At 58.2% G+C, this 23,084-nt stretch overlaps 3 protein-coding genes across 10 annotated transcripts; 2 read left to right on the plus strand and 1 right to left on the minus strand.

Annotated features, from left to right (window-relative positions):
• The first annotated feature begins 2,414 nt into the window (after window positions 1-2,414).
• TMEM134 (transmembrane protein 134) lies at window positions 2,415-7,157 on the plus strand. Of its 8 annotated transcripts, none has more exons than XR_009454485.1 (8): window positions 2,418-2,689; window positions 3,528-3,592; window positions 4,031-4,123; window positions 4,238-4,314; window positions 6,250-6,335; window positions 6,445-6,489; window positions 6,635-6,688; window positions 6,830-6,880. XR_009454485.1 is itself a non-coding variant. In XM_059709902.1 (8 exons), exons 1-8 carry the CDS (start codon window positions 2,547-2,549, stop codon window positions 6,910-6,912), a joined length of 657 nt encoding a protein of 218 aa, XP_059565885.1. In that variant the 5' UTR covers window positions 2,418-2,546; the 3' UTR covers window positions 6,913-7,157. The 8 variants fall into 8 exon arrangements, 6 of the variants coding, with proteins under 6 accessions (XP_059565887.1, XP_059565885.1, XP_059565886.1 ...); XR_009454486.1 differs by having other exon boundaries at window positions 6,274-6,335; XM_059709902.1 differs by having other exon boundaries at window positions 3,528-3,603; window positions 6,830-7,157.
• A 4,209-nt stretch (window positions 7,158-11,366) lies between these two features.
• On the minus strand, window positions 11,367-14,823 carry CABP4 (calcium binding protein 4). The gene is made up of 6 exons (XM_059711232.1): window positions 14,361-14,823; window positions 13,947-13,977; window positions 13,724-13,867; window positions 12,243-12,352; window positions 11,777-11,924; window positions 11,367-11,672 (listed from the first exon to the last, which is right to left on the minus strand). The coding sequence occupies exons 1-6, from the start codon at window positions 14,730-14,732 to the stop codon at window positions 11,644-11,646; spliced, it is 834 nt and encodes a 277-aa protein (XP_059567215.1). The 5' UTR covers window positions 14,733-14,823; the 3' UTR covers window positions 11,367-11,643.
• A 1,673-nt stretch (window positions 14,824-16,496) lies between these two features.
• Window positions 16,497-18,218, plus strand: GPR152 (G protein-coupled receptor 152). Its single transcript, XM_059711233.1, has 2 exons — window positions 16,497-17,765; window positions 17,958-18,218. The coding sequence occupies exons 1-2, from the start codon at window positions 16,527-16,529 to the stop codon at window positions 18,135-18,137; spliced, it is 1,419 nt and encodes a 472-aa protein (XP_059567216.1). The 5' UTR covers window positions 16,497-16,526; the 3' UTR covers window positions 18,138-18,218.
• The last annotated feature ends 4,866 nt before the right edge of the window (window positions 18,219-23,084 follow it).

The following is a 23,084-nucleotide window of genomic DNA, read 5'->3' on the forward strand; positions in this document are numbered from 1 at the left end:
CAGCATAAAATTGATGAACTTTCTATTAATCCTCCCTTAAACTCCCAGCTTTTAAAAACCCTCATAAAACTGTTCCTAGCTCATGTTCTCCCTCGTAGGAGCACTCCCCTGCCTTTCCCTTCCCCCACTTCTTCCCCCACAGGCATGCACCTCCTAAACTGTCGGGATTCCAGGAGGCTGGCAACCAGGGAGCAGGGGGCAGAGGCAGCTCCCCCCAGACTAACCCACTGAACTTGTCCCCAAGATCCCCTGTTCTTTGCTCGGCTCACTCCCCCACCTAGGCTCTCTCCTGTGCTTCCGTCTTAGACCCTCCCTTGTTTCACTGTCCCCAGCTTTAATAAACTTCCTCTCAAAATCACCTACACTCACCTTGTGAAATCTTACCTGCACGAAGGCAAGAACCCACACACCACCGCCTGCCCTAGGCAGACCAGCTCAGGGCCCGGTCCCCCTTCTGGGAACAATAGGAAATACTGCCCTGGCCACCCTGGCCGGTGCGACTCAGTTGAGTGTTGTCCCATGCACTGAAAGGTCCTATTCCCAGTCAGGACACGCAACCGATCAATATTTCTCTCCCATCAATGTTGCTCCCTCTCTCTCCCTATCCCATCCTCTCAAAAGAAAAAAAAAATCAATAAAAACATATTTTTAAAATATATGAGGCACCTAGAGTGGTCAAATTCATAGAGAGGAGGTTGAATGGTGGTGGGGCGGGGGGGGGGGGGGTGGGAAGGGAGAAATGAAGAGTTGTTTAAAGAGTAGAGAGTTTCAGTTTTGCAAGATGAAAAAGTACTGGAGGTTGGTTGTACACCAATGTGTACTTAATACTACTGAACTGTGCACTTAAAAACGCGGGTGTGCAAATTCACACAACCACTCAGCATCTGCGGGACTCTGTGAAGTCGGGGTGCGGGGACGCTATGGCCTAGGAGCCCTGCCTCAAGCAGAATTCTCCCACAGCCCCTATCGGACCCTGTGAAGACGTCCCTAGCGGTGATGTGTGTGACGTGACGGGGGCCTCGGGGGGCTCAGTGTGCGTCACTTGGCGGGGATGGCGGACAATACCAGTAAAAGCGCTGGGCGCTCAACAGGCAGCCAGAAGAAGCAACAAAGGAGACGCATGTGGAGAACATTGGTATCGAGTGTAAAAATGCACAAATGTCCACAACAGAATGAGTGTCATACATGACACCATGTTGGTGACGTGGGAGCACATCCACATAAGAAGAGCCAGTGTCACGTGTGGCAGAAAGCCAGGCAGGCTTCCAGGAAACGGGCTGAGCCCACGGACAGAGGGAGTGGAGGGAGCGGGAGGGGGGAAGATGGGGAGAGGAAGAGGGAAATGGTTCAGAGTGATGATGTGTCACAAACAGACATGACTGACTCAGCTCCGTGTCAATAGAATAAAGTGGGGTGGCCGGGTGGAGGAGGACGGGCACCCCTGGAGCCAGGGGCCTGCGTTCCAACACCCTTCTCCCCCTTGCACGCACTGGGGATTTTAACAAAGCCCGCATTCATGTCTTACACAAACGTTTACTGGGCATGTACTTGGTGCCCAACGCTGTGCTGGGCACTGCAGACACAGCGGTGAGTAAAAGGGTGATTCAAGGTAAGTGCTGGATGTGAAACAAACGGCTACATTGCAGGGAAAGGGACGCTTCCCTGAGCGATGGGTGCTTTGCAGGCACAGGTGACAGCGGGTGCAGAGCCCTGAGGTGGGATAAGCTTGGCCTGCATGGCCGAGGCGGGTGAAGGGGGCAGAGGAAGACTTGACGAGACTGGGGGAGGCAGGCAGAGACCAGAGTATTCAGAGCCTGTGGGCCTGAGTCAGGGGTTCAGATCTTGTTCTAACCACCATGGAAAGCCACGGGAGTTTTATAGAGGCGTGACTTCGCAGCATGCTTGCTTTTACACTTTTTTAAAAAGTTTTATTTAAGAACAACGCACCGAGAAAGGAATCAGGTATGTTTTTAAAGAACACTTTGGCTGCGGGGTGGAGAGTGGATTGCAGGCGAGTGGGAGCCACCTGAACTCTCCGAGCCTGTCTGCACGGATGCAAGGCGGTGAGAAAGAGCGCCCGCCCGTGCAGGGCCCCGGTGACGGGTGCGGAGCGGTGCCCTTCGGGCTCCTTGGCGCGGAAGGAGCGGCTGGAATGCGAGGACCGCGCCTGGGGCGGGTAGGATGGCGCCCGGCAGGCAGCCCTCCAAGCCCGCGGCACAGACCTGGGGGCTGCGTCGGAACCCGGCACCCGCCGTTGTTCGCGAAGGCGGCCGCTGGGCGGCGCTAGGGCCCAGCGCGGCCCGAACCCGAGGAGACCCTGCCCGCTCGGCAGCTCGGCGCTCGGCACCGCGGGCCTGCGGGGGGCGGGGCGTAGCGCGGGGGCGGGGCCTCGGCGAGCGGCGCCCGGCTCCCTAGACGACGGCGCGAGGCCGGGCCTGCGTGCGGGGGCGGGGCCGCGGCGAGCCGGGCAGGGGCGCGGGTGGCGGCGGCGCGGGGCGCCGGACCTGGCGGGGCCATGAGCGCCCCCCGGCCCCAGTTCAGCATCGATGACGCCTTCGAGCTGTCCCTGGAGGACGCGGGCCCGGGGCCCGAGTCCAGCGGGGTCGCCCGCTTCGGGCCGCTGCACTTCGAGCGCCGGGCGCGGTTCGAGGCGGCCGACGAGGACAAGCAGTCCCGGCTGCGCTACCAGGTGACCGGCCCGGCCCTCCTCACCCCCGCCCGGCTCCGGGCGGGACCCCCGGCCGGACCTGGAGGACCCCAGCTCTGGGAGAACCTGCCGAGAGGCCCTGACCGGAGTGGGAGGCCGCCCCGCGACGCGGCCCCTGATGGAGCCCGGCCCAGACCCTCTCGGCTCCGATGCTGGTCCCCAGCCGCCGCCCGAGCGCCCAGGGACCGGCCCCGGGGGCGCCCTCCCAGCCCCGCCCGCCCTGGGCGCCGCCCCCTCCCTCCTCGGATGTGAGGAGGGAGCTGGGGAGCCCTTCGGTGCCTGGACCAGACCTCGTCCATGTTCAGGGCAACCAGATGCTCTGGCAGGAACCTGCGGCCCCCTCTTCTGTTCCGAAGGCTCCATCCCTCCGCCCCCCGCTCACAGGAGCCCTTGCCCACCTCGACTCCCTCCAACTGGAAATCCCCCTTTTCCCAGATGACCTCCACCAACCCTAGGATCCTTTTCGTGGAGACTTGGACCAGATTCTTGTGCCCCAAACCGGGAAACCACGGGCCTGCCCTTCCCTGCACCCCAGATCCAGAGCCTCTGAAATACCATCCCAACAGCTCCCCCCTGGCCCCCAAACCTGGGCTAGCCCCTGGCCCCGGGACCTACGCTGGGAGCCCTCCACCGGCCCCTGCGCTCCTGCCCCCAGAGCCTCCAGCTCCCACCCACTACCTGGTTTCGGTTTGATGATTCACAAACCCGTCCTGCTCCGCCCGGAGGTGGGCGGGGGAGGGGGAGGCAGGCAGGCAGCTGTGTGGCCCAGGGGTGTGAGGAAGGGCCTGAGAGTGACCCTGAGCCCTGTGTCCTGGAATAGAACCTGGAGAACGATGAGGAAGGAGTCCAGGTGTCTCCGGAGCCAGATGGGGGAGTCAACACCAGGTCAGGGCCAGGTGGGGACCCACCCTGTACCCCTGTTGCTGTGCCTCTGGCTCCCGTTCAGTCCACCTCCCCCCACTCAGCTCTCACACCCTATCCCACAAGGACCCCTGGCCTGATCTCCATTCTCCTGGGTTTCCCTGTCCTGCAGGGTCACCCTACCCTAGTGGCAGCCTCACCCACCAGCCTCTTCATCCTGCAGAAAACCCAGCTTGGTCTGGCCCCTACCTTCCCCCAGGTCACATGTCCTGCAGGAATCCCTAGCTCGAACCCCCAACCTTCCACCTCAGTCTGCAGAAACCCCCCAGCCCTTGAATTCCCTTGATCCCATCCCTGACAGGGCCCCCTATCCTACAGGAACACCCAGCCCTAGTCCCTCTCCCTCCCCAGCCACATGATCATGACTCGCCTTCCCTCCCACTGGGCCCAACTGTCCTGCAGGGATGCTGGCCGAACATCCTCCGTCCGCAGCTCCCAGTGGTCCTTCAGTACCATCAGCAACAGCACCCAGCGCTCCTACAACGCCTGTTGCAGGTGAGTCCCCACCTCCTTGCCACCCATGGCAGAGCCCAGGACAGACAGCCCTCTGGGTCAGGGAGGGTGGGCCCCCTGTCACCATTCACACCCACCTGCTCTCCTGCTCCCCAGCTGGACTCAGCACCCTTTGATCCAGAAGAACCGCAAGGTAGTGCTGGCCTCCTTCCTGCTGCTGCTGCTGGGGTTGGGTGAGTGTCCCTGAGCCCCTGGGAGGGGTCCGCCCTCCTCTGCAGGCTCTGCATTCCCTTGGCTCAGAGCCTCCCAGCATCCTGAGGCAGCTGGCTGCCATCACACACACCCCCCCCCCATTACAGGTGAGGACACTGAGGCCTTGAGAGAGGCAGGCCCAGCCTCCTGATCACAGCCAGGAAATCACAGGAAGTTGAAAGTGGACCCTTGTTCACTGTTCCAAACTGTATTCTCTAACGCGGCCTGTTTAATCTGTTTACTCTGTGTCTGCTTCGAACCAGGTGCAGGGCAGGTTTATCTTGCTCACCTTACAGAGGTCACACAGCAAGGAGTAGGGTCATCACCCAGAACCTGTGCGTAGGGCCCATTGCTCAGGGAGGTGCCCGTTCTCATGGGCCAGGGATGCTGAGTGCCCTGCCAGCCTGATCCACAGGACACCTGTCACTCCCCGTTCTCTGGAGTCTGAGAGCTGACGAGGACCTCTCTTCCACCCCACCCCACCCCCATTGCTCAGATAGGAAAACTGAGGCCCAGAGCAGGCAGATCTCACAGCCAGATGTTTTCTGACTCCTCACTTTTCATTCTATGGGGCTGAGGAGTCAGGGTCCCCAGAAAGGTTCTAGGGTTGGGATCAAGAGGGGCCCATAAGGAGGCCCCCACTGTGGCAGCTGCCCTCCCTCCTCCAGGAAGGTCACGTCGCCTGGACAGAAAGTCGCCTGGACAGAAAGTCGAGCAGCATCCTTGCCTCAGCTCTGGGTGTCTGTGTGCAGGGGAGGGAGCTGCCACTTCTCCAATGCCGGCACACAGAGCACTGGTCACACTAGCCACCTGCCTTACCTCATTTTATCCTCTCAACACCCAGCAGGGCGGGCATGATGATCAGTCCAGAAAGAAGGACACAGACTCGGGCAGGTGAAGGGACTTTCTCAGGTCACAGCTAAGACGGAGATGAGCTGGGGATTTAAACCCACATTAATGACATCGCCAGGCCTGACATTCCCATAAAGGGCCTTTGTAGGAATTAGAAACAGATGCCTACTCTGAGTGGGCAGAGCCCACAGCCCTAAGCCAGGGTGCAGGGAGTGAGTTCCAGCCCCCATTAAATCCTTTTTGAGGTGCTCTGTACAGGGCAAAACCACATAACAGTTCATAGAGGTTCCTCAAGTCTCTGTTCCGTACCCCCCACCCCATTGCTGCAGAGCCCAGCTCCTCACCTCTCCCCATCCCATCCTATACCTGGGGGCCCAGGACTCTTTCCGTCTGAAAAGTTGATCCAGCCTGACCTGTCCACTTCCCCAGCGTCCACTGTCCTCAGCCAAAGCCCACGGCCGTCCCCGGGCCTACAGGCCTTGCTAACTCCTCAAGCCTGGGCTCTTGTCTCTGCAGTCTCACCAAAAGCTGGGAGCTCCTAGAAAGCCCAGGCTCCGTCCAGACTGTTCCCTCTCTGCCTGCGCGACACCCATAGCAAAACGTCTAGTCAGAATGCCACTCCCTTCCAAGTGCAGCCCTGAGCAAGTTACTTCCCCTCTCTGTGCCTCAGTTTCTTCTGAGAAATGGGCATAATCTATGCCTCATTCGGTCAAGGTGACAAAGTGTGCATGTAACACACTTAGCCCAGTGTCTGGCAGCACCTGGAAAGTGTTTGCTAAACGTAAACTGCTATTGCTACTGCTGCCCCTGCTCAGCTTAGGCGCCACTGCCTCCAAGAAGCGCCTCCTTGACCCCCAGGCTCCCGTGTTGTCTCTTCTGACCCCACCATATCCTAACCACTGGGGCAGCAGCTTGGAGGTTCTTGTTGGCCGCTCTACTAGGGAAGGGCCATGAGGGCAGAGACCTCATCTGCCTCCCCCTGCACCCCCCAGGGACTCCCAATACCAAGTGCTCCAAAATGTTTGTTGACTGACGCAAAGACCACACCAAGGAGCAGATCAAAGTCTCTCCTTACAGACATTTCCCAGGGCCTGCCCGGGCCCTTGCTCTGAAAACAGTTTGGCGAGCTGCCCAGGAACCTTCAGCTCAGGTGGGGGAACTCCATTCCTCGGGCCTCAGCCATGTTGGGGGTTGCGGTTGGAGGTCCCAGCTCCTGCCCCTGTTCCCGCCCTCACCCTTGCGGCCCCGTCTGTGTGCAGTGCTGATCCTGGTCGGCGTGGGACTGGAGGTGGCCCCCTCACCAGGTGAGCGCCCCCCCACTCCGCAGGCCGCGCTCACTCCTCTTGTGCCCAGTGATCCTTGGCAAGCCCGCTCCCTCCCATTACTCACCACCCTCCCAGCCAGAAGGTGCCTCCCTGCCCTGACCTGGCCCCTCCTCTCCTCCCGAAGGTGTCTCCAGCGCCATCTTCTTCGTGCCGGGCTTCCTGTTGCTGGTCCCGGGAGGTGCGAGCCGGCGGGGCGGGGCGGGGCCTGGGGTGGGGCGGGACCTGGGTGGGGCGGGGCCTGGGTGGGGCGGGGCCTGGGTGGGGCGGGGCGGGCCTGGGAGTGTGGGCGAGCGCAGGCGCTGACTGGCCCCGCCCACAGTCTACCACGTGATCTTCATCTACTGCGCGGTCAAGGGCCACCGGGGTTTCCAGTTCTTCTACCTGCCCTACTTTGAGAAGTGAGCCGCCAATGGACAGCCGGACAGCAGGAATCCACGTCGGCCCCGGCGGCCTCCTCTCGTCCCCAGGGGGCGCTCTCGGCCATTGTCCAGTCCGGAGTTTGCTCAGGAAGTTTGGGGCCTGCCGACCCTGCGCCCATTACCTGGGCCTGGAAAGTCGCCCTTTGCCTGCTCTGTGCCTTAACTTATCCTCGCGCCCTGGGACTACTGAGTGGTGGTGTACGCTAATAAAAGGGGTGCCTCAATCCAGCGAAGAATTGCTCTTTCCTTCCAACCTGCCCGCAGCCCCCTGCCGCAAAGGCTGCCCCGGGACTGAAGGGCGCCAGGACCGCCCCTCCCCGCACTGTGCACAGGGCAGCCCTGATGCTCCAAGACTTGACCGGCTGCGCGTTATGGGCGGAGCTGGATCCTCGGGCTCTTCGGCCCTGAAAGCCTGGGGGGCCTCTTCCAGCCTCCCCATTGCCCCAGCCCCTTTTTCCACCTGTAGGGGCAGCATTAGTTCCTGTCCTGGCCAAGGGCACTCCGATGACGCAGGCCTGGGGCCTGGAGGCTGCTATCCTGGTTCCAGTCTGGCTCTGGGGCCCTGGGCGGCCGCAGCCAGCTCTGAATGTGGGCCATGACAAGGCCCCCTCCACCCACTGCCCTACTTCCTAGGCCCAAGGGTTGGGAGGACTAGGAGACAGAGGACCGGGGATAAGGGCTTTTGGACAGTGAGCTCGGTCATCAAAGACTCTTAGAACCACAGAACGTTGGGAACAGGCCGTCTCAGGATTTTGAAAAATCCAAATATCTCAGAATCTTAAGAACAAGGAAACAAAATCTTTGAGAACCCAACATCTGAGATCATAAGCGCTACCATTTATCAAACTCTTAGAAGGCACCAGGACCTGTGCTAAGCACTTAATACAGGTTATTTCTGGTCCTCACTTCCTCAGCCCCATCAACACTAATAAAAGAGAAAAATGGTAATTGGCGTACGGGCTACCCTTTTCATTGGCTAATCAGGGCTATATGCAAATTAACTGCCAACTAAGATTGGCAGTTAACTGCCAACAAGATGGCGGTTAATTTGCATATGTAGGCACAATGCAGGGAGGCGAAAGGGAAAGCAGGAAGAAGCCCCCTGCCGCTGACAGTGATCGGAAACCCAGGGGGGAGCTAAGAGCTGGGGGGCAGGGCAAAGGCGGCCCCGGGGCCACCTTTGCCCTGCCCCCCAGCCATGATGGGAGAATAAGGTGCCTTTTCCGCCCTGGCCAGTGATAGCAGAAAGTAGGGGTGGAGCCAGTGATGGGAGCTGGGTACGGTCGAAGCTGGCAGTCCCAGGAGCTAGGGGTCCCTTGCCTGGGCGTAAAGTGGAGCCCACGATCGTGGGGCCGCTGCAGCTGCGGGTCCCCGCTGCCCGGGCCGGATGCCTAGGCCAGAGGCGTCAGGCCTGGGCAAGGGGCCGATCCTGCGATTGGAGGGTAATGGGGGTCAACGCCTGAGGGCTCCCAGTATGTGAGAGGGGGCAGGCTGGGCTGAGGGACACTCCCCCCACCCCCACCCAGTGCACGAATTTCGTGCACCGGGCCCCTAGTTTTACAGATAAAGACCCAGAGAGGCTGACTCACCCAAGGGCAAAGTTAGGGTCATAGCCAGGGTTCCATGGCACCAGTGGAGCAGAGAAGGGCACTGAGCTGGTGGCCACCAACTGGCCAACCTCAGGGCTGGATGAACACTTGTGAGCTGAGGAGACCCTGTTCATGTAATTCCATGTTTCCAGTCTGTCCCCCAGGAAAACATGAGTGCCATTAGGGGTTTGGCTTGGTCTGGCCTCCACTATGTATGCAGCAGCCAGGACAGTGCCTTTGGATTTCTGTGACTTTTGGGGGGACAATGAACACCCAGACCCCTGCTCTCGCTCCTGTTCTCCTGGCCCACCCACACTTCTAACCTGCGGCCCCCTAGTCAAGACACTTTTTGGAGCACCGCTGGGATGCAGGAACTCCTAAGTCACTGGTTCTTAAACTAGCTGAAATGAAAAGCAATTTTCATTTCTAATTTTGTCATGAATCAATACTTGAAGATAAAATAAAAACTAGAAAAGTGAAATAAAAAACAAAGCTATAAAGAATCAAGCCACAGTTTGTATTACCAGATTAATCAGACATAAAATTACATTCCAGTAAATATAATCAGAACAAACATGGGGAAAAAGAAAGCACGCAAACTAGTCCCTGAAAGTAAGCAACACTATGCTCATAGCTTTTTGTTATTCCACAATCTTAGCAAAGTTTCCTCAGAAATGGTGATTTTCCATATTACAAGGCTCAGGAGTCAGCAAGCTGTAGTCCACAGGCCCAACAGAGCCCCCAAGCTAAGAAGGGTTCTCACATTTTTGTAACAGTTGGGAAAAGTCAAGGAATAATAATAGAAGATTTTTGAACTCATAGAAGTTTATAAAATTCAAACTTCCTTGATCAATAAATCAAGTTTAATTAATTCTTTATTAAAGTTCCAATACAGCCACACTCATTTGTTTATGCGTAGACTCTGGCTGCTTGGTGACCCAGACTACAAGCACAGTGAGCAGCTGCAGCCTCAAATCTTGACTATCCAGCCCTTTACAGAAAACATGCCAACCCTGGAGCTGAAGTACGGTAGCAATCATCTCAGGTAGAAACTATAGTTTAACTTTAACCCTGCTGTTTGGTTTCTGTACTTATTTGTTTGCTAAAATAATAGAAAAGTTATTTTGATTTTCTGAATTATATAAATCACCCCATTCGATTGAATACCCTATTGATTGTACTGTGAATATCCCATTGGTTGTGGTCATACTGGTCTTAGCACATTTAGACTAGTTTTCGTGCTTTCTTTTTCCCCATGTTTGTTCTGATTATATTTATTGGAATGTAATTTTATGTCTGATTAATCTGGTAATACAAACTGTGGCTTGATTCTTTATATCTTTGTTTTTTGTTTCACTTTTCTAGTTTTCATCTTATCTACATCAGTGTAAGAGAGACACATCGACTGGTTGCCTCCCGCACGCACTCTGACCTGGGCCAGGGATTGAACCTGCAACCCAGGTACATGCCGTTGGCCAGGAATTGAACTTGTGACCCTTTGGTTCTCGGGCCGGCACTCTCACCACTGGGCAACACCAGCAGGGCTACATTAGAACTTTAAACGTTTGATTGGGGGTCTGTCAAAGGGTTCCTCCCTCCCTTCCACTCTCTCGGAAAAGCAAGGGAAAAAGGATCCTCAGGTGAGGATCAACAACAACAACACTGAAGCCTCCCCTCCCGCTTCCATTTTGCTTTGTCTATTATTTCAGTCCCTTCTTGTTTTTAAATCCCCCAAATAAAATTTGTAAAGTAAGTGCTTCTTTAAATCCACCAATGTGTTTCCTGGTTTCTTTCCTGACTGTTACTTACTACACATTCTGCCTTCATTCTGGATGGAATTTCCTTCTCACGGAGCCGTCCCTTCAATGCGAGATATGGGTGGAACCCCTTTCGCTTTCCTTTTGTATTCTGCAGTTTCACTGAGATGCAGCTAACTTTTCTCTTTTTTTGAGAAGATAAAGGGTCTGTGTTTATTTCCGGGTAGATATACATTTAATTTTATTTATTCTTCTCTGGCTCCCGTGTGCTCCTTCAGTCTGGGCACTTGTCTTTGTGGGAAAACTTCAGCGCTCTGAATATGGCTTCATGCCCTTCTCTCTGTTTTCTCCTTTTGAAACTCCTAAGGACTTGTAATTACCCTTTAAATTTTTCCCATCTTTTTATCCTTCAGTGCTACTTTAGTGGTGATTTCTCAGGTAATAGTTTCTAGTTCATTAATCCTCTCTAATCTGTTTCTAATCTGCTGTTTAACTTATTGATAATTTTTTTCATTCCAATGGCTATATCCTTTATTTTTAGAAGTTCTATTGTTAGCTTTTGAAATCTCCCTGTTCAATTTCAATACTATCCTGTTGCTGCATATTGGTCTCTCTTCCTTCTTTTATCTCAGTACTAGAGGCCTGGTGCACGAAATTCATGCATGGGTGCAGTCAGTCCCTAGGCCTGGCCGGCGATCGATGCAAAAGCTCCTGGTGTGGAAGGGCAGGTCTCAGCTGACCTCTGGGCCCTGGGCAGCACCTGGCTGGTACCTAAGTTTATCCCTCTTTTTCAAGTTCAGCATTTTTTAAAAAACATTTCTACACACAAGCAGTAGGAGGCCACCCTCTCAATCTTCCCCCCCAAACTGCCCCTCTTTTTAAAATCCTCACCCGAGGATATGCATATTGATTTTAGAGAGGGGGGAAGGGAGAGAGAGAGAAACATTGACGTGAGGGAGAACCTCATGGGTCGCCTTGCACACGTGCCCTGACCAAGAATGGAACCCACAACTAGGCATGTGTCCTGACTGGGAACTGATCTCGCAACCTTTCAGTATAAGAGGCAAAGCTCTAACCAACGGAGCCACATCTGCCGGGGCAAAACTGCCCCATTTTTTAATGCTGCCCGTGCCAGGTAACTCTGTACCCGAGGGACCGGAGAGACCCCGATCTTGCTCATCCTGGGGAATGACAGGCAGCTGAGCGTGGTTTTCTCTTAGCACCTTGGGTGGGAAGGAGATGAAGATGGGGGTGGTCAGGGGACAAGCCAGTTGCCAGCCAGGTGGTGTCAGGGGCAGAAGGAGTCTGCTGGTCTCTTCCATCCTGGGGTCCCGGGGGAGGGTGTGCGGCATGAACCCTGCTGGAGCCTCAGTGGGTGAAAAGCATCATCACAAACTCTGCAGAAGAGATGGCCCGTCCAGGTCAGGGATCCCAGGAGGCGCTGGGCTCAGCCTGGGGGCCGACGGGTGGGGGAAGCACCCGGTGGGGGCAGGACACTTACCATCGAAGTCCACGGTGCCGTCCCCATTGAGGTCCACATTTCGGAGCATCTCCTCCAGCTCAGGATCCGCCAGCGGCTCCCCCAGCAGAGCCGGTGCGGCCTGTCGCAGCTCGGCCACTGTGATTCGTCCATCCCTGTCCCTGTCAAACTAGGATCGCGGCAGGGTTCAGCCCCTCCCACCCAAAGCCATCCCCACCTTGCCACGCGCTGTGCTTGGGCGCCCTACCTCCCATAGTCCAAACCCTCCCTCTCCTGCTCCTGGAAGCCTCCCTGAGTGGACCCCCAGCGGGAGGAGCCACATCCTCTCCAACCCCTCCCTGGCCCTGGTTCCCATCTCTGCAGGGCTCTGGGCCTCCCCGGGCTGAGCCCCCCCCTCCATCTGCGTCCCTCCTGGCCTGGGTGGGGGTCCCATAAGGATGCCGTCCAGCCGCCCACGCAGCGCCCGCCTCGCCGCCTCGCCCCACACCTCTCGGAAGGCGATGCGTAGCTCCCGCACCCCCAGCATGTGCGCCGTCTCCTCCCTCAGCTTCGGGGCCATCAGTTCCACAAACTCCTCGAAGTCCACACGGCCACCCACTGCAGACCCAAGCAGAGTGTCACCATGGGGGCTGGGGCCCTGGGAGGGACAGCACGAGGGCCAGTCCCTCCTGGCTCTCCCTACATCCAGGAAAGAATGAACACCCAGCATCCATACCCTCAGGGGGGTAGGAGGCTGGAGCCCCACTGTCTGCTGGGGGTACACTCAGTGAAGCCTCCCGGGGGGGCAGGGCGGGGGAAGAGACCAGGCTTTGGAACCAGACAGCCCCTGGTCCCACCCCTGGCTCTGCAGCCGCTGGTGCGTGGCCTTGGGTGACTGACTGAACTGCCCTCCTTACCCTAGGCTGGGGGCAAGAGAGCCAAGCGATGCTTGCGGGGCTGGAGCTCATGGCTTTCACTTATGTGGACCCCTGTGGGCAGCAATAAATGCCCCTAAAGAAATGTACCCATGTTGCCCCTTGGTCTAAGATATCATCTATACTAATAAAAGGGTAATATGCTAATTAGACTGGACTTCTTCTGGACAAAGCTACGGTGGCAGCGGCAGAGGCAGAGGTGGTTAGGGGTGACCAGGCCGGCAGGGGAGGGCAGTTAGGGGGATCAGGCTGGCAGGGGAGGGCAGTTACAGGAATCAGGCTGGCAGGGGAGAGCAGTTAGGGGGATCAGGCAGGCAGGCAGAGTGATTAGGGCAGGCAGGCAGGTGAGCAGTTAGGAGCCAGAAGTCCTGGATTGTGAGAGGGATGTCCGACTGCTGGTTTAGGCCCTATCCCTGGGGCCTAAACTGGCAGTTGGACATCCTCCAAGGGATCCTGGATTGGAGAGGTTGCAGGTCAGGCTGAGGGACCTGTACATGAATTTCGTGCACCGGGCCTCTAGTCAATTATAAAAAAACACCAATTGTCAAATAACAGCTTTGGGGAAAGAAAGGAGCATAAACGGAAATGTCCACATGAATTGTAAGTCACATCCCACTCTGGAGCCGAAAAGAGTATGCAGGTGCAGGTGTCCTGGAAGGGAGGTGACGCTGATATTTGACAAATCAGCTAATGATAACCACAGTGTCCGCCCTTCCTACGTTTAATCACTAGAGTGGCCAAGATTCTGTCGCACTAGGCCTCACTGAAGCTCAGGAGGCTCTTTTTAGGGGGCGGGGGTAGGGGGGGACTGGGGGAGAGATGGCCAGCCAGCAGGAGGCATTTCCTCACAACGTCAGAGGCAGGCTTCTTCAACCCATCACCATCGAGCCCCAAGGTCTCTCTTGAATGCCCAGTGCCTTCCTTGTCCCCTGGTGTCCCTGCAGCTGAAGGGGCCAATGTCAAACTGTCCTGGAAACTGTCATCTCCCTGCCCCACCCCCCTCCCCCCTGCTGGACGCTTAGGGCCGCCCAGGCAGGTGGGGTCAGGCACTGACTTCGCATCTTGACGTGCTGGGAGACCTCAATGAGCTCCATCTCCGTGGGCATGTAGCCCAGCGTCCGCATGCAGGCGCCCAGATCCCGGTAGCCAATGTAGCCGTCACGGTCAGTGTCAAACTCCTCGAAGGCGGCCTGTAGCTCTGCAGGGGAGGGAGGTCAGGCCCAGGAGCCAGGCTCAGGGACACCTCCCACCCGCTGCCTCCAGGAAAGGTCACTCACCGTCCAGCTCCTCGGGGCCCAGCTCTCGGTCCTGCAGGGGCACAGTCCAGCATGTCCCAGGGCCAGCCAGGACTTTGGCCATCCTACTCCAGCCCCCACCCACACTGGCCTGGGCAGGGCCAGTTCCACAAGGGCAGGAGAAGGCAGCTGAAGACCTGTGGGCCCCAGGAAAAGAGACAACCCCCCCTTCCTGCTCCTGGGGTCCTGAGTTCTCACAGAACCTGGGTCTGAGGTTCGGCTCCACTGACCAGGCCAACCCAAGACCTACGCTTCTTCAAACTCCAGATACCCTGCCCCAGGGTCCAGAGGAGAAGGGGCAGGAGGCCTGAGCTCCAGGGGCATGGTAGGCTGAACCTAGGGGGCAAGTTCCACCCCCACTCCCAGGCCCCCAGCCCTGCCCAGGCCCCACCTGACCTTCCCGAAGATATGGTTGAGCAGGGGCCCATATGTCTTCTGAGCAGCATCCTGCCAGGGGCCAGGACGATGCCGGTGGGACTGGCGACGAGAGGCCGGCCTGGGGGCTGCAGGGGCTGGCTCCTCCTGTCCTCCTGTCCTCGAGGGGTTCTTGCTGCCCCCTGAGGCCTCAGGGCACTGGATGGGGGTCTGCTTCCCAGAACTGTCAGCGCCTTTCCGGGACCCTTGGAGCCCCCTCTCCCTCTTGCTTCTCTTCCTGGTCAAGGGTTGTCCCTCAGCACCACTGCTGGGAGCCATGACGCCCACGGCGGACTTCTGGGGGCTGGGGGCCCGGGCTGGGCCATGCTGCCCGCTCACCTGCGCTGTGGCCATGTGCAGACGGGTGACAGGGCTCAGAGATGCAGCACGAGGAAGCACCCTTGGCTCTCGGGACGCATAAAGCTGCTTATACGCCCTGAGAGCGGATGGCCTGGGATCAGGGTCTGAGGGGATTAGGCTAAGTGAGGCAGGCAGCCCAGGCCCTAATCGGGGCCCTCTGGCCGGCATGGCCAGGGCAGAGCCAGATGGGGAACTGTTCTCAGCAACAATGAGTGCCAGGACATGGTGGCTGTAATGAGCTTCAGACTGCTGCTCTGCCCACTGATGAGCTGGATGACCCAGCCAATTCCCCTCTCTAAGCCTCAGTTGTCTTATCTATAAAATGGGGCAATATTGCTGAAGAGTCAAGGACTCGGCCCAGTTGTGTGACGTGGGCAGAGCGTCGCTAGGAGAGGACAAGAGAAGGCAGCTCAGGCCAGAGGAAGAGTGTCGGCAAAGGCTGGGAGGTGGGCAGTGTAGGGTCAATGGCCCCCTGGAGAGACCCATGGCGAGGAGGTTGCAGCCATCTGGCATTTTCAAGAATTCGGGGCCTGGTTGGTCACTTGGCCCTACTGGGCCGAGGTTAGGGTTTCCCGGTGAGCAGCCCCATGAATGATTGATGTCCTCTCAGCTTGGGTTTCATGCCGGCCGCCGCCGGGCGCCATGCAGCAGGCCCGGCGTGGGGCCCTGCAGACGGCTGGACCTCGGGGCAGCCAGGCACGCCCTGCTCCTTGCAGCCAGCAGCCGTCCCTCACAGGTAAGCCAAGCCAGGGCTCTGATGGGCAGGGGCTGGAGCCTGCAGAGTGGGGTCTGCCAAGCAAAAGCCCTGGGTGGGCTGCTGTGGGGAGGCCACGGGGCTAAAGGCCAGATGTCAGGCGCCATGGCCACAGGCGGGTCCAGCGTTTCAGTGGCCTCTGCTTCATCCCCTGTCTCCACGCTGTTGTCAGGGCTTTTTGTCCTCAGAGGGAAGTGGGGGTGGCAGCCACCTCATTCTCATCACACTCTGAGCCCCCTTCTCTGCTCAGTAGCCTCAGAGGAGAAATGGGGCCCCCTCCTGCCTGAGCTGGGGAGAGGGTCGCAGAGGGGCTGGAGGATGACGAAGAGGCTCGAGTGGCTCCCAGGACGGCCTTCCTGGCCCCAGGCCACTGGGGTCGGGAGCTGCAGACCTCACCCTGAGGTCAGAGTTGTGCTGGCTGGGGGAGGGGCTCAGCCCCAGACTTTCTGTCATCCTTGAATTCCCGTGTACCCAGGGGACCTGAGCCCTTCCTTTTTGGAATCTTAAACACTTGAACCCCAGGATACCAGACAAAAAGGGGCCTGCAGTGATCTGACCCAGTGGTTTTCAAACTGTGTTCCCTGGGGCCCTACGGGTACTCCCTTCCTTTCATCTGGGTACTCCCTTTGAGTTCACAGGACTTCCACTAGAAAGTTTACTTAAAGATTCACCAGCTTTAAAAATATGTTATCAAGCCTCTGGTTCAGTCCACTTGGACACAATGGGATTCCGAGTGGCAGAATGGTCATGTCTGAGTTCAAGTCCTGGCGTCTCCCTTCCTACCTCTGACCTTGGGCAAGTCACTGAGCCTCTGAATTTTCCTCTCATCCCCTGCAAAATGGATTTCGTGAGGACTAAGTGAGGTCATCTATTAAAGTCCCTGGCATAGGGTAACGACCCGAAAGGTGGTGAGGGGGCTCAGAGGGGGACAGTGACTGCCTGGAGATGCACAGCACTTTCTCATACCCAGTCACTCATGCCTTCATTGATTTACCAGGCACCCACTCTGTCCAGCAGTACACTGGGGACTTCAGATGGACACTGCTATGGAAGCCAACCTGGGGGTCTCTGGCCACGGGCCCCGCACGGAGCTCGATGAGGAGGATTACTACCCTCAGGGTGGCTGGGATACGGTCTTCCTGGTGGCCCTGCTGCTCCTGGGGCTGCCGGCCAACGCTCTCATGGCGTGGCTGGCTGGCTCGCAGGCCCGGCAGGGGGCAGGCACGCGGCTGGCCCTGCTCCTGCTCAGCCTGGCTCTCTCTGACTTTTTGTTCCTGGCGGCAGCGGCCTTCCAGATCATGGAGATCCAGCACGGAGGGCACTGGCCGCTGGGGACGGCGGCCTGCCGCTTCTACTACTTCCTGTGGGGTGTGTCCTATTCCTCCGGCCTCTTCCTGCTGGCGGCCCTCAGCCTGGACCGCTGCCTGCTGGCGCTCTGCCCACGCTGGTACCCGGGGCGCCGCCCAGTCCGCCTGCCCCTCTGGGTCTGCTCCGGGGTCTGGGTGCTGGCCACCCTCTTCAGTGTGCCCTGGCTGGTCTTCCCGGAGGCGGTCATCTGGTGGTATGACCTGGTCATCTGCCTGGACTTCTGGGACAGCGAGGAGCTGCCGCTGCGCATGCTGGAGATCCTGGGGGGCTTCCTGCCTTTCCTCCTGCTGCTCATCTGCCATGTGCTCACCCAGGCTGCTGCCTGCAGGACCTGCTGCCGCCGCCGCCAGCCAAGACCCCCGGCCTGCCGTGGCTTTGCCCGTGTGGCCAAGACCGTTTTGTCAGCCTACGTGGTCCTGCGGCTGCCTTACCAGCTGGCACAGCTGCTGTATCTGGCCTTCCTGTGGGACATCTACCCGGGCTACCTGCTATGGGAGGTGCTGGTCTACTCCGACTACCTGATCCTGCTCAACAGCTGTCTCAGCCCCTTCCTCTGCCTCCTGGCCAGCGCCGACCTGCGGGCCCTGCTGCGCTCCGTGCTCTCCTCCTTCGCGGCCGCGCTCTGCGAGGAGCGGCCAGGCAGCTTCACGCCGGCCGAGCCACAGACCCAAGTGGACTTTGGGGGGCAGACTCTGCCAGAACCAACTGCTGAGGCCCAGCCACAGGCGAACCTCACAGCCCAGCCACAGGCGAACCCCACAGCCCAGCCACAGGCGAACCCCACAGCCCAGCCACGGTTGAATTCCAGGGCCCAGCCAGAGGCAGATTCTGGGGCCCAGCCTCAGCGGAACCCCACGGCCCAGCCAGAGGCAGATTCTGGGGCCCAGACACAGCTGAACCCCAGGGCCCAGCCAGAGGCAGATTCTGGGGCCCAGACTCAGCTGAACCCCACGGCCCAGCCAGAGGCAGATTCTGGGGCCCAGCCAGAGGCAGATTCTGGGGCCCAGCCAGAGGCAGATTCTGGGGCCCAGCCTCAGCTGAACCCCACAGATCAGAAACAGGTGGACTGTAAGGCCCAGACAGAGGTGAGCCCTGAGGCCCAGACCCCTGGACCTGCTGCCAGCTCAGCCCCCAGCCCCTGTGATGAAGCCTCCTGCGCCCCATCCCAGGACCCCACCCCAGAGGCCTCTGAGAATCCAGCCATGCCTGCTGCCTCTGAGGGCGAAAACCCCAGCAGTGCCCCCCCAGAGGAGGTTCCTGGTGCAGGACCCACGTGAGGGTCCAGGAAAGCCCAGTCCTGCCAGGGCAGCTGGAAGGAGACGGAGAAACCAGCCAGTCAGAGAGGAGGGGTGTCTCGGAGGAAGTCATCATGGAAAAACCCCCCAGGTCCCTTGGGCCTGCAGGAGGACTTGGGGGAAGTGAGAATGAAGTGGCCAAAAGTCCCAGACAGTTTGTTGTGAGCGTCGTGTCCCTGTCTGGGTCCCACCGAGCTCTTTCATGCCCTTCCCCGACCCCCCCCCCCCCCACACACACACACACAGTGGCCCAACAGCCCTCAAACTGTCACAGCTGATGTGTCCTGCTGGGCTCTACCCTCCAACACCCCCAGGCCCACTGACAGTTTATCCTCAGAGGTGCGGGAGAAAGACAGCAGGGGGGACTTCCCAGGGCTTGATCCGACTCCCTTCATGCCTTCCCTCCCACCCCTCCTCCCGGGCCCATCCTCTACCCTGAGCATGAGGACACCACAGGAGAAAGTCCCTGTAGAGGAGGGAGAACTGCCGGAGCCCAGAGCTGTGAGGCCGGGCCGGGATTCCTTCAGCAAGGTGACAGGAGCGGAGGCAAGAGCAGCCAAGCCCAGATTCGCATGCGGCTCTGGGGGACGCAATAGCCTGCTTCACCCTGAGCTCCGGCCTCATCTGCTATTGCGAGCACTAAGTGAGAAAGTGTGAGAGGCACCTAGCAAGAGCCTGTGCACACAGTAGGTGCTCAGTGAACAGATAGCCTTCCTTTCCTGGCATCCAGGGATGTCCTTGCAGGGGCTGGGCAGGGAGAGGAGGAGGCGACAGCTGGCCTGAGCAGCTGGGATCTTGTGAGCGTGGGGCCTGGTCAGCTGTGCGTGGGGCCGCCTCTGTGCCTTGGGCAGCTCCGGGGGACTTCGAGGTCTGCTCCATTTAAGGTTTCAACTAGTTTCCACTTGCCCAGCAGGTACAGAGTGCCCTGGGCCTGCCTCCAGCTGAGCTCCTCCTAAGCACTCAGCCCAGGGGCAGAGGTGAGAGCTCTGGGGATCGTGGCTTCTGAAAGGGCAGAGATCACACAACATCTCTGGGGCAGAGCCAGCCAACCTCTTCCCTGTCAAGCTGCAAACACTGCAAAAATAAAACTAGGAAGTGCTGAAGGTCTATTTTCTGACCTCCACCCCACTTCCCTTTCACACCCCATTCTCCGCTGGCACCCACACCACCCAGCTTTCTCTCAACCCCTGGCGTTCCAAAACCATGCTCTCTTTATCCTGTTCACACATGTACCCTCTCCTTCCCCATTAGCTCAGCCCTGTGATCTTCGGCAGCTGAGCAATACCATGACCAACAGATGTAAATGACAATGACACTTAATGTGCTACCCCTCCCAGGCCTGCTTACATTTTAAAAAGGCAACTGCTGTGCAGGCAGATCTGGGTTCTGGTTCCTAGCTTGCTCTTCACCTCAGTTTTCTCCTCTGTAAAATGGGGTGATAGCATGCTCCTGGCAAGGTTGGCTGTTATGATCATGCCCTGTGCCCGGATGGAGGCACTCCGGGTGGTGGTGACGCTAGCAGCATGACTATCGCATTTCCTGGTGATGGAATTGTGGACACTGAGGCCGGTGGGAGAGAGATTTCCGGACAGGCACAAACTTGTCGAGTTCATTCATTCAGCAAGTATTTTTTAAATATATTTTATTGGTTTTTTCACAGAGCGGAAGGGAGAGGGATAGAGAGTTAGAAACATCGATGAGAGAGAAACATCGATCAGCTGCCTTTCTGCACACCCCCAACTGGGGATGTGCCCGCAACCAAGGTACATGCCCTTGACCGGAATCGAACCTGGGACCCTTCAGTCCGCAGGCCGACGCCCTATCCACTGAGCCAAACCGGTTTCGGCAGCAAGTATTTTTAAAAAAATATTTTTGTTGATTTCAGAGAGGAAGGGAGCGAGATAGATAGAAACATCAATGATGAGAGAGAATCATTGATCAGCTGCCTCCTCCATGCCCCCAACTGGGGACTGAGCCCAGGCATGTGGCCTGACCTCCAGCTTCACAGGTCAAAGCTCAACCACTGAGCCATGCCGGCCGGGCCCATTCAGCAAATATTTATTGGGCACTTGCTAGGTGCCTTTCCAGCCAGCCTTCCGTTTTGGAGACACGTGGGTGGGTTTAAGGGCATGGCCTCTGGTGCCCTTCAGGGGCTGTTCGAATCCTGGTTTCACACTCGGGGTGCCCCCCGCCTCCACCCAGAGGCACTGGGTGGACATGCTCTGTAAACTGGGGGTCATAATAATGATAATGATGAACCCCTATGAAATGCTTGTATCCTTGCATGGCACAGAATGAGTGCTCAATATTTGTGAGCCATTCATTTGATTATACCAGTGAGCACCCCCAGGCCTCATCCAGGCCTGAGACCAGCACTGACCCACTGGGCCAGCGCCCACGTGGCAGAATCCTGCCCACCAGGCATTGTTCCTCCACCACACCGCCTCCTCCTCCAGGCTTTCACTCTCTCTCACCTCCTTAAAGTGCACACTCCCTGAGGGAAAGGTCCCCTTGGGGCACTCCGCAGTGCCCTATTCCCTTCTCCCAGTTACATGTGCCAAGGCCTCGTCACCAGGGCAGGCAGATCAGGGACTAAAACCTCAGTGCCAGCCACCTGCCTTCAACTCTGGTCCACAGTCCAAACCCCACCTCTTGGAGACTGGGCCAGCCCCACCTCCAAGGTCCCCGGGGGAATCCCACCCATAATGGATGATTGCTATCCAGGAGAAAGAGCAGGGCCATGAAGGGTTTTGAGGACTAAAGAGGAGTTCTCTTGGTGGCCCAGTGAAGGGTTTTGTGTTGGAGGAAACATGCTCAGCCCCTGCATTCCACCGCCCTTCCCTCTGCCCCCCTCACATCCCATGGGGATGGGTTCCTGTTACCCTCAGGGAGACTCATCCCTTCCCCAGATAAGGGACACCTTCCCTCTGCCTCATGGGGGCCAGACATTGATTCTGAGAGTTGTGAACATGAACATTTCTCAATTCGACATTCAGGGCTGCTGTTCATTTATTCACTCAGCGTACATTAATGGAACACATACTGTGTTGTAGGTCTTCTTGTTCTAGGTACTAGAATACAGTGGGAAATGAGACAAAGTACTGTTCTTAGTTTGCTGACATCCTAGTGGGCAAGGCAGACAGACAACAAATACACAAATCCTATATAATAAAAGGGTAATATGCAAATTGACCCTAAAGTGGAACAACCAGAACGACTGCTGGACCAGTCACACTGACCACCTCTTGGTCCCTTTCCCAGGCTGGCAGGCTCCGATCGCCTAATGGCGAATGGGGAGCCAGGGGTGGGTGGTGGGAGATGTGGGCACTGCCAGGTCAAGGCCCCCTGGGGTGGGGCTGGCAAGCAGGTGGGAACAACCAACCTCTCGGTCCCTTGCCCTGGCCGTCAGGCACCGATTACCCGATGGCGAAAGGGGAACCGGGGGTGGGTGGTGGCAGGGGGTGGGGCTAGCTGCGGGCAGCCGGGGAAGATGGCCCTGATTGCAGGCCAGGCCTAGGGACCGTACCCACGCACGAATTTCGTGTGCTGGGCCTCTAGTAATTATATACTATAACATCAGGCCGTGATTAAGAATGATGCAGGGGGAACAAGTAATGGGATCATAATAATGATATTGATTAATCCCTACAATTGATCAGGTGGGAGTCCGAGGAGCCGGAGAGAGATGGGTGAGGAGGGCAGTCAGGGGAGGCCCCTGGAGGAGGGGACATCTGAGCAGAGGCCTGGAGGAAGGGAGGGTGCAGCCTTTTCAAGATCTGAGGGAGGAGTCTTCAGATGAGGGGGCAGGATGTGCCATGGTCCTGAGGTAGGAAGGAAAGTGGTATGTTTCTGGGACAGGAGGTCAATGGTCACTAGGCCACATGCAGGGAAAGGACAGTAGTAGGTAATAAGGGGTGGTCGGCAGGGGTCAGACAGGCGGGGTGGGGGCAGGGTAGCAGCCACTGTAGGTGTTATCTGGTTGGGGTTTTAGACAGAATAGAGAGGGAGGCCTGTGGCTGCCTCCCCTCTTCTAAGCCACCCACAGTCCTGCCTGGGCTGGAGGGGTTGGCCTGCCCAAGGTTTATGGGGCAGTGGGGGAAGCAAGGACTTTGGAGCCAAACAGATCAGGCCTGAGTCCCAGAGGGTGGCCTGGGCAGGCAGCTCTCCTCCCTGAGCTGTTTCCTCAATGGGGTGTGGTGAGGGGCATGAGGAGGGCACAGCCCCAGCCCACATGGGACACACGGGGGGCTTCATAGGGCCCTAGAAAGGCTCCCTCTGACTTCTGCTCTCCCCCCACCCCCCTGCACCCCACTCTTTCTGAGAAAGGGACCTTGCCCATCACCCCTTGGTCACCCAGGGCAACAGATGCTCAGAGAAGGAATGAGGGGAAGTGGCTGGTGCCCCAGGTGGAGGGGGCAGAGTGCCTGTGAGACCTACAGGAGCGGCTAAGTCCCCTTGTCACAGGGGCGGGCTACGGGGGGGGGGGGGGGGGGGAGGCCCAGCAAGACCCAGGGTGCTCACCGGGGAGAATGAGTTGGGGGGGCCTTCCACTCGCTCCTTAAAACACTTCCGTTTTACTTACATCGCTAACCAAGAGCGGATGCTTCTGTAACTTAGCGGCACGGTCACACGTCGGCTGTCCCAGTAGATAACGGACTTTGGGGTGGGTGGGTGGCCTGGGGGACCCTGGAGCACGCATGGGGGTGGGAGGTGGGGAGGGGCAGGCCTCCATCCGCTCCTGGAAGGGCCCCTCGGGCACGCATCCCTCCGCCCCGAGCGACTGGGGGTCTGCGGGGCGGGGCTCCCAGGCCCGTCCAGGCCCCGCCCCGCCCCGCCCCCGCCCCGCCCCGCCCCCCGCCCCGCCCCCCGCGCCCCGGCCTCCAGGCATCGTCGCAGCCCCCAGCCCCGCCCCCCGCGCGTGACCCGGGC

The sequence above is a fragment of the Myotis daubentonii genome, chromosome 9, assembly GCF_963259705.1.
Source record: "Myotis daubentonii chromosome 9, mMyoDau2.1, whole genome shotgun sequence".
NCBI lineage: Eukaryota > Metazoa > Chordata > Mammalia > Chiroptera > Vespertilionidae > Myotis > Myotis daubentonii.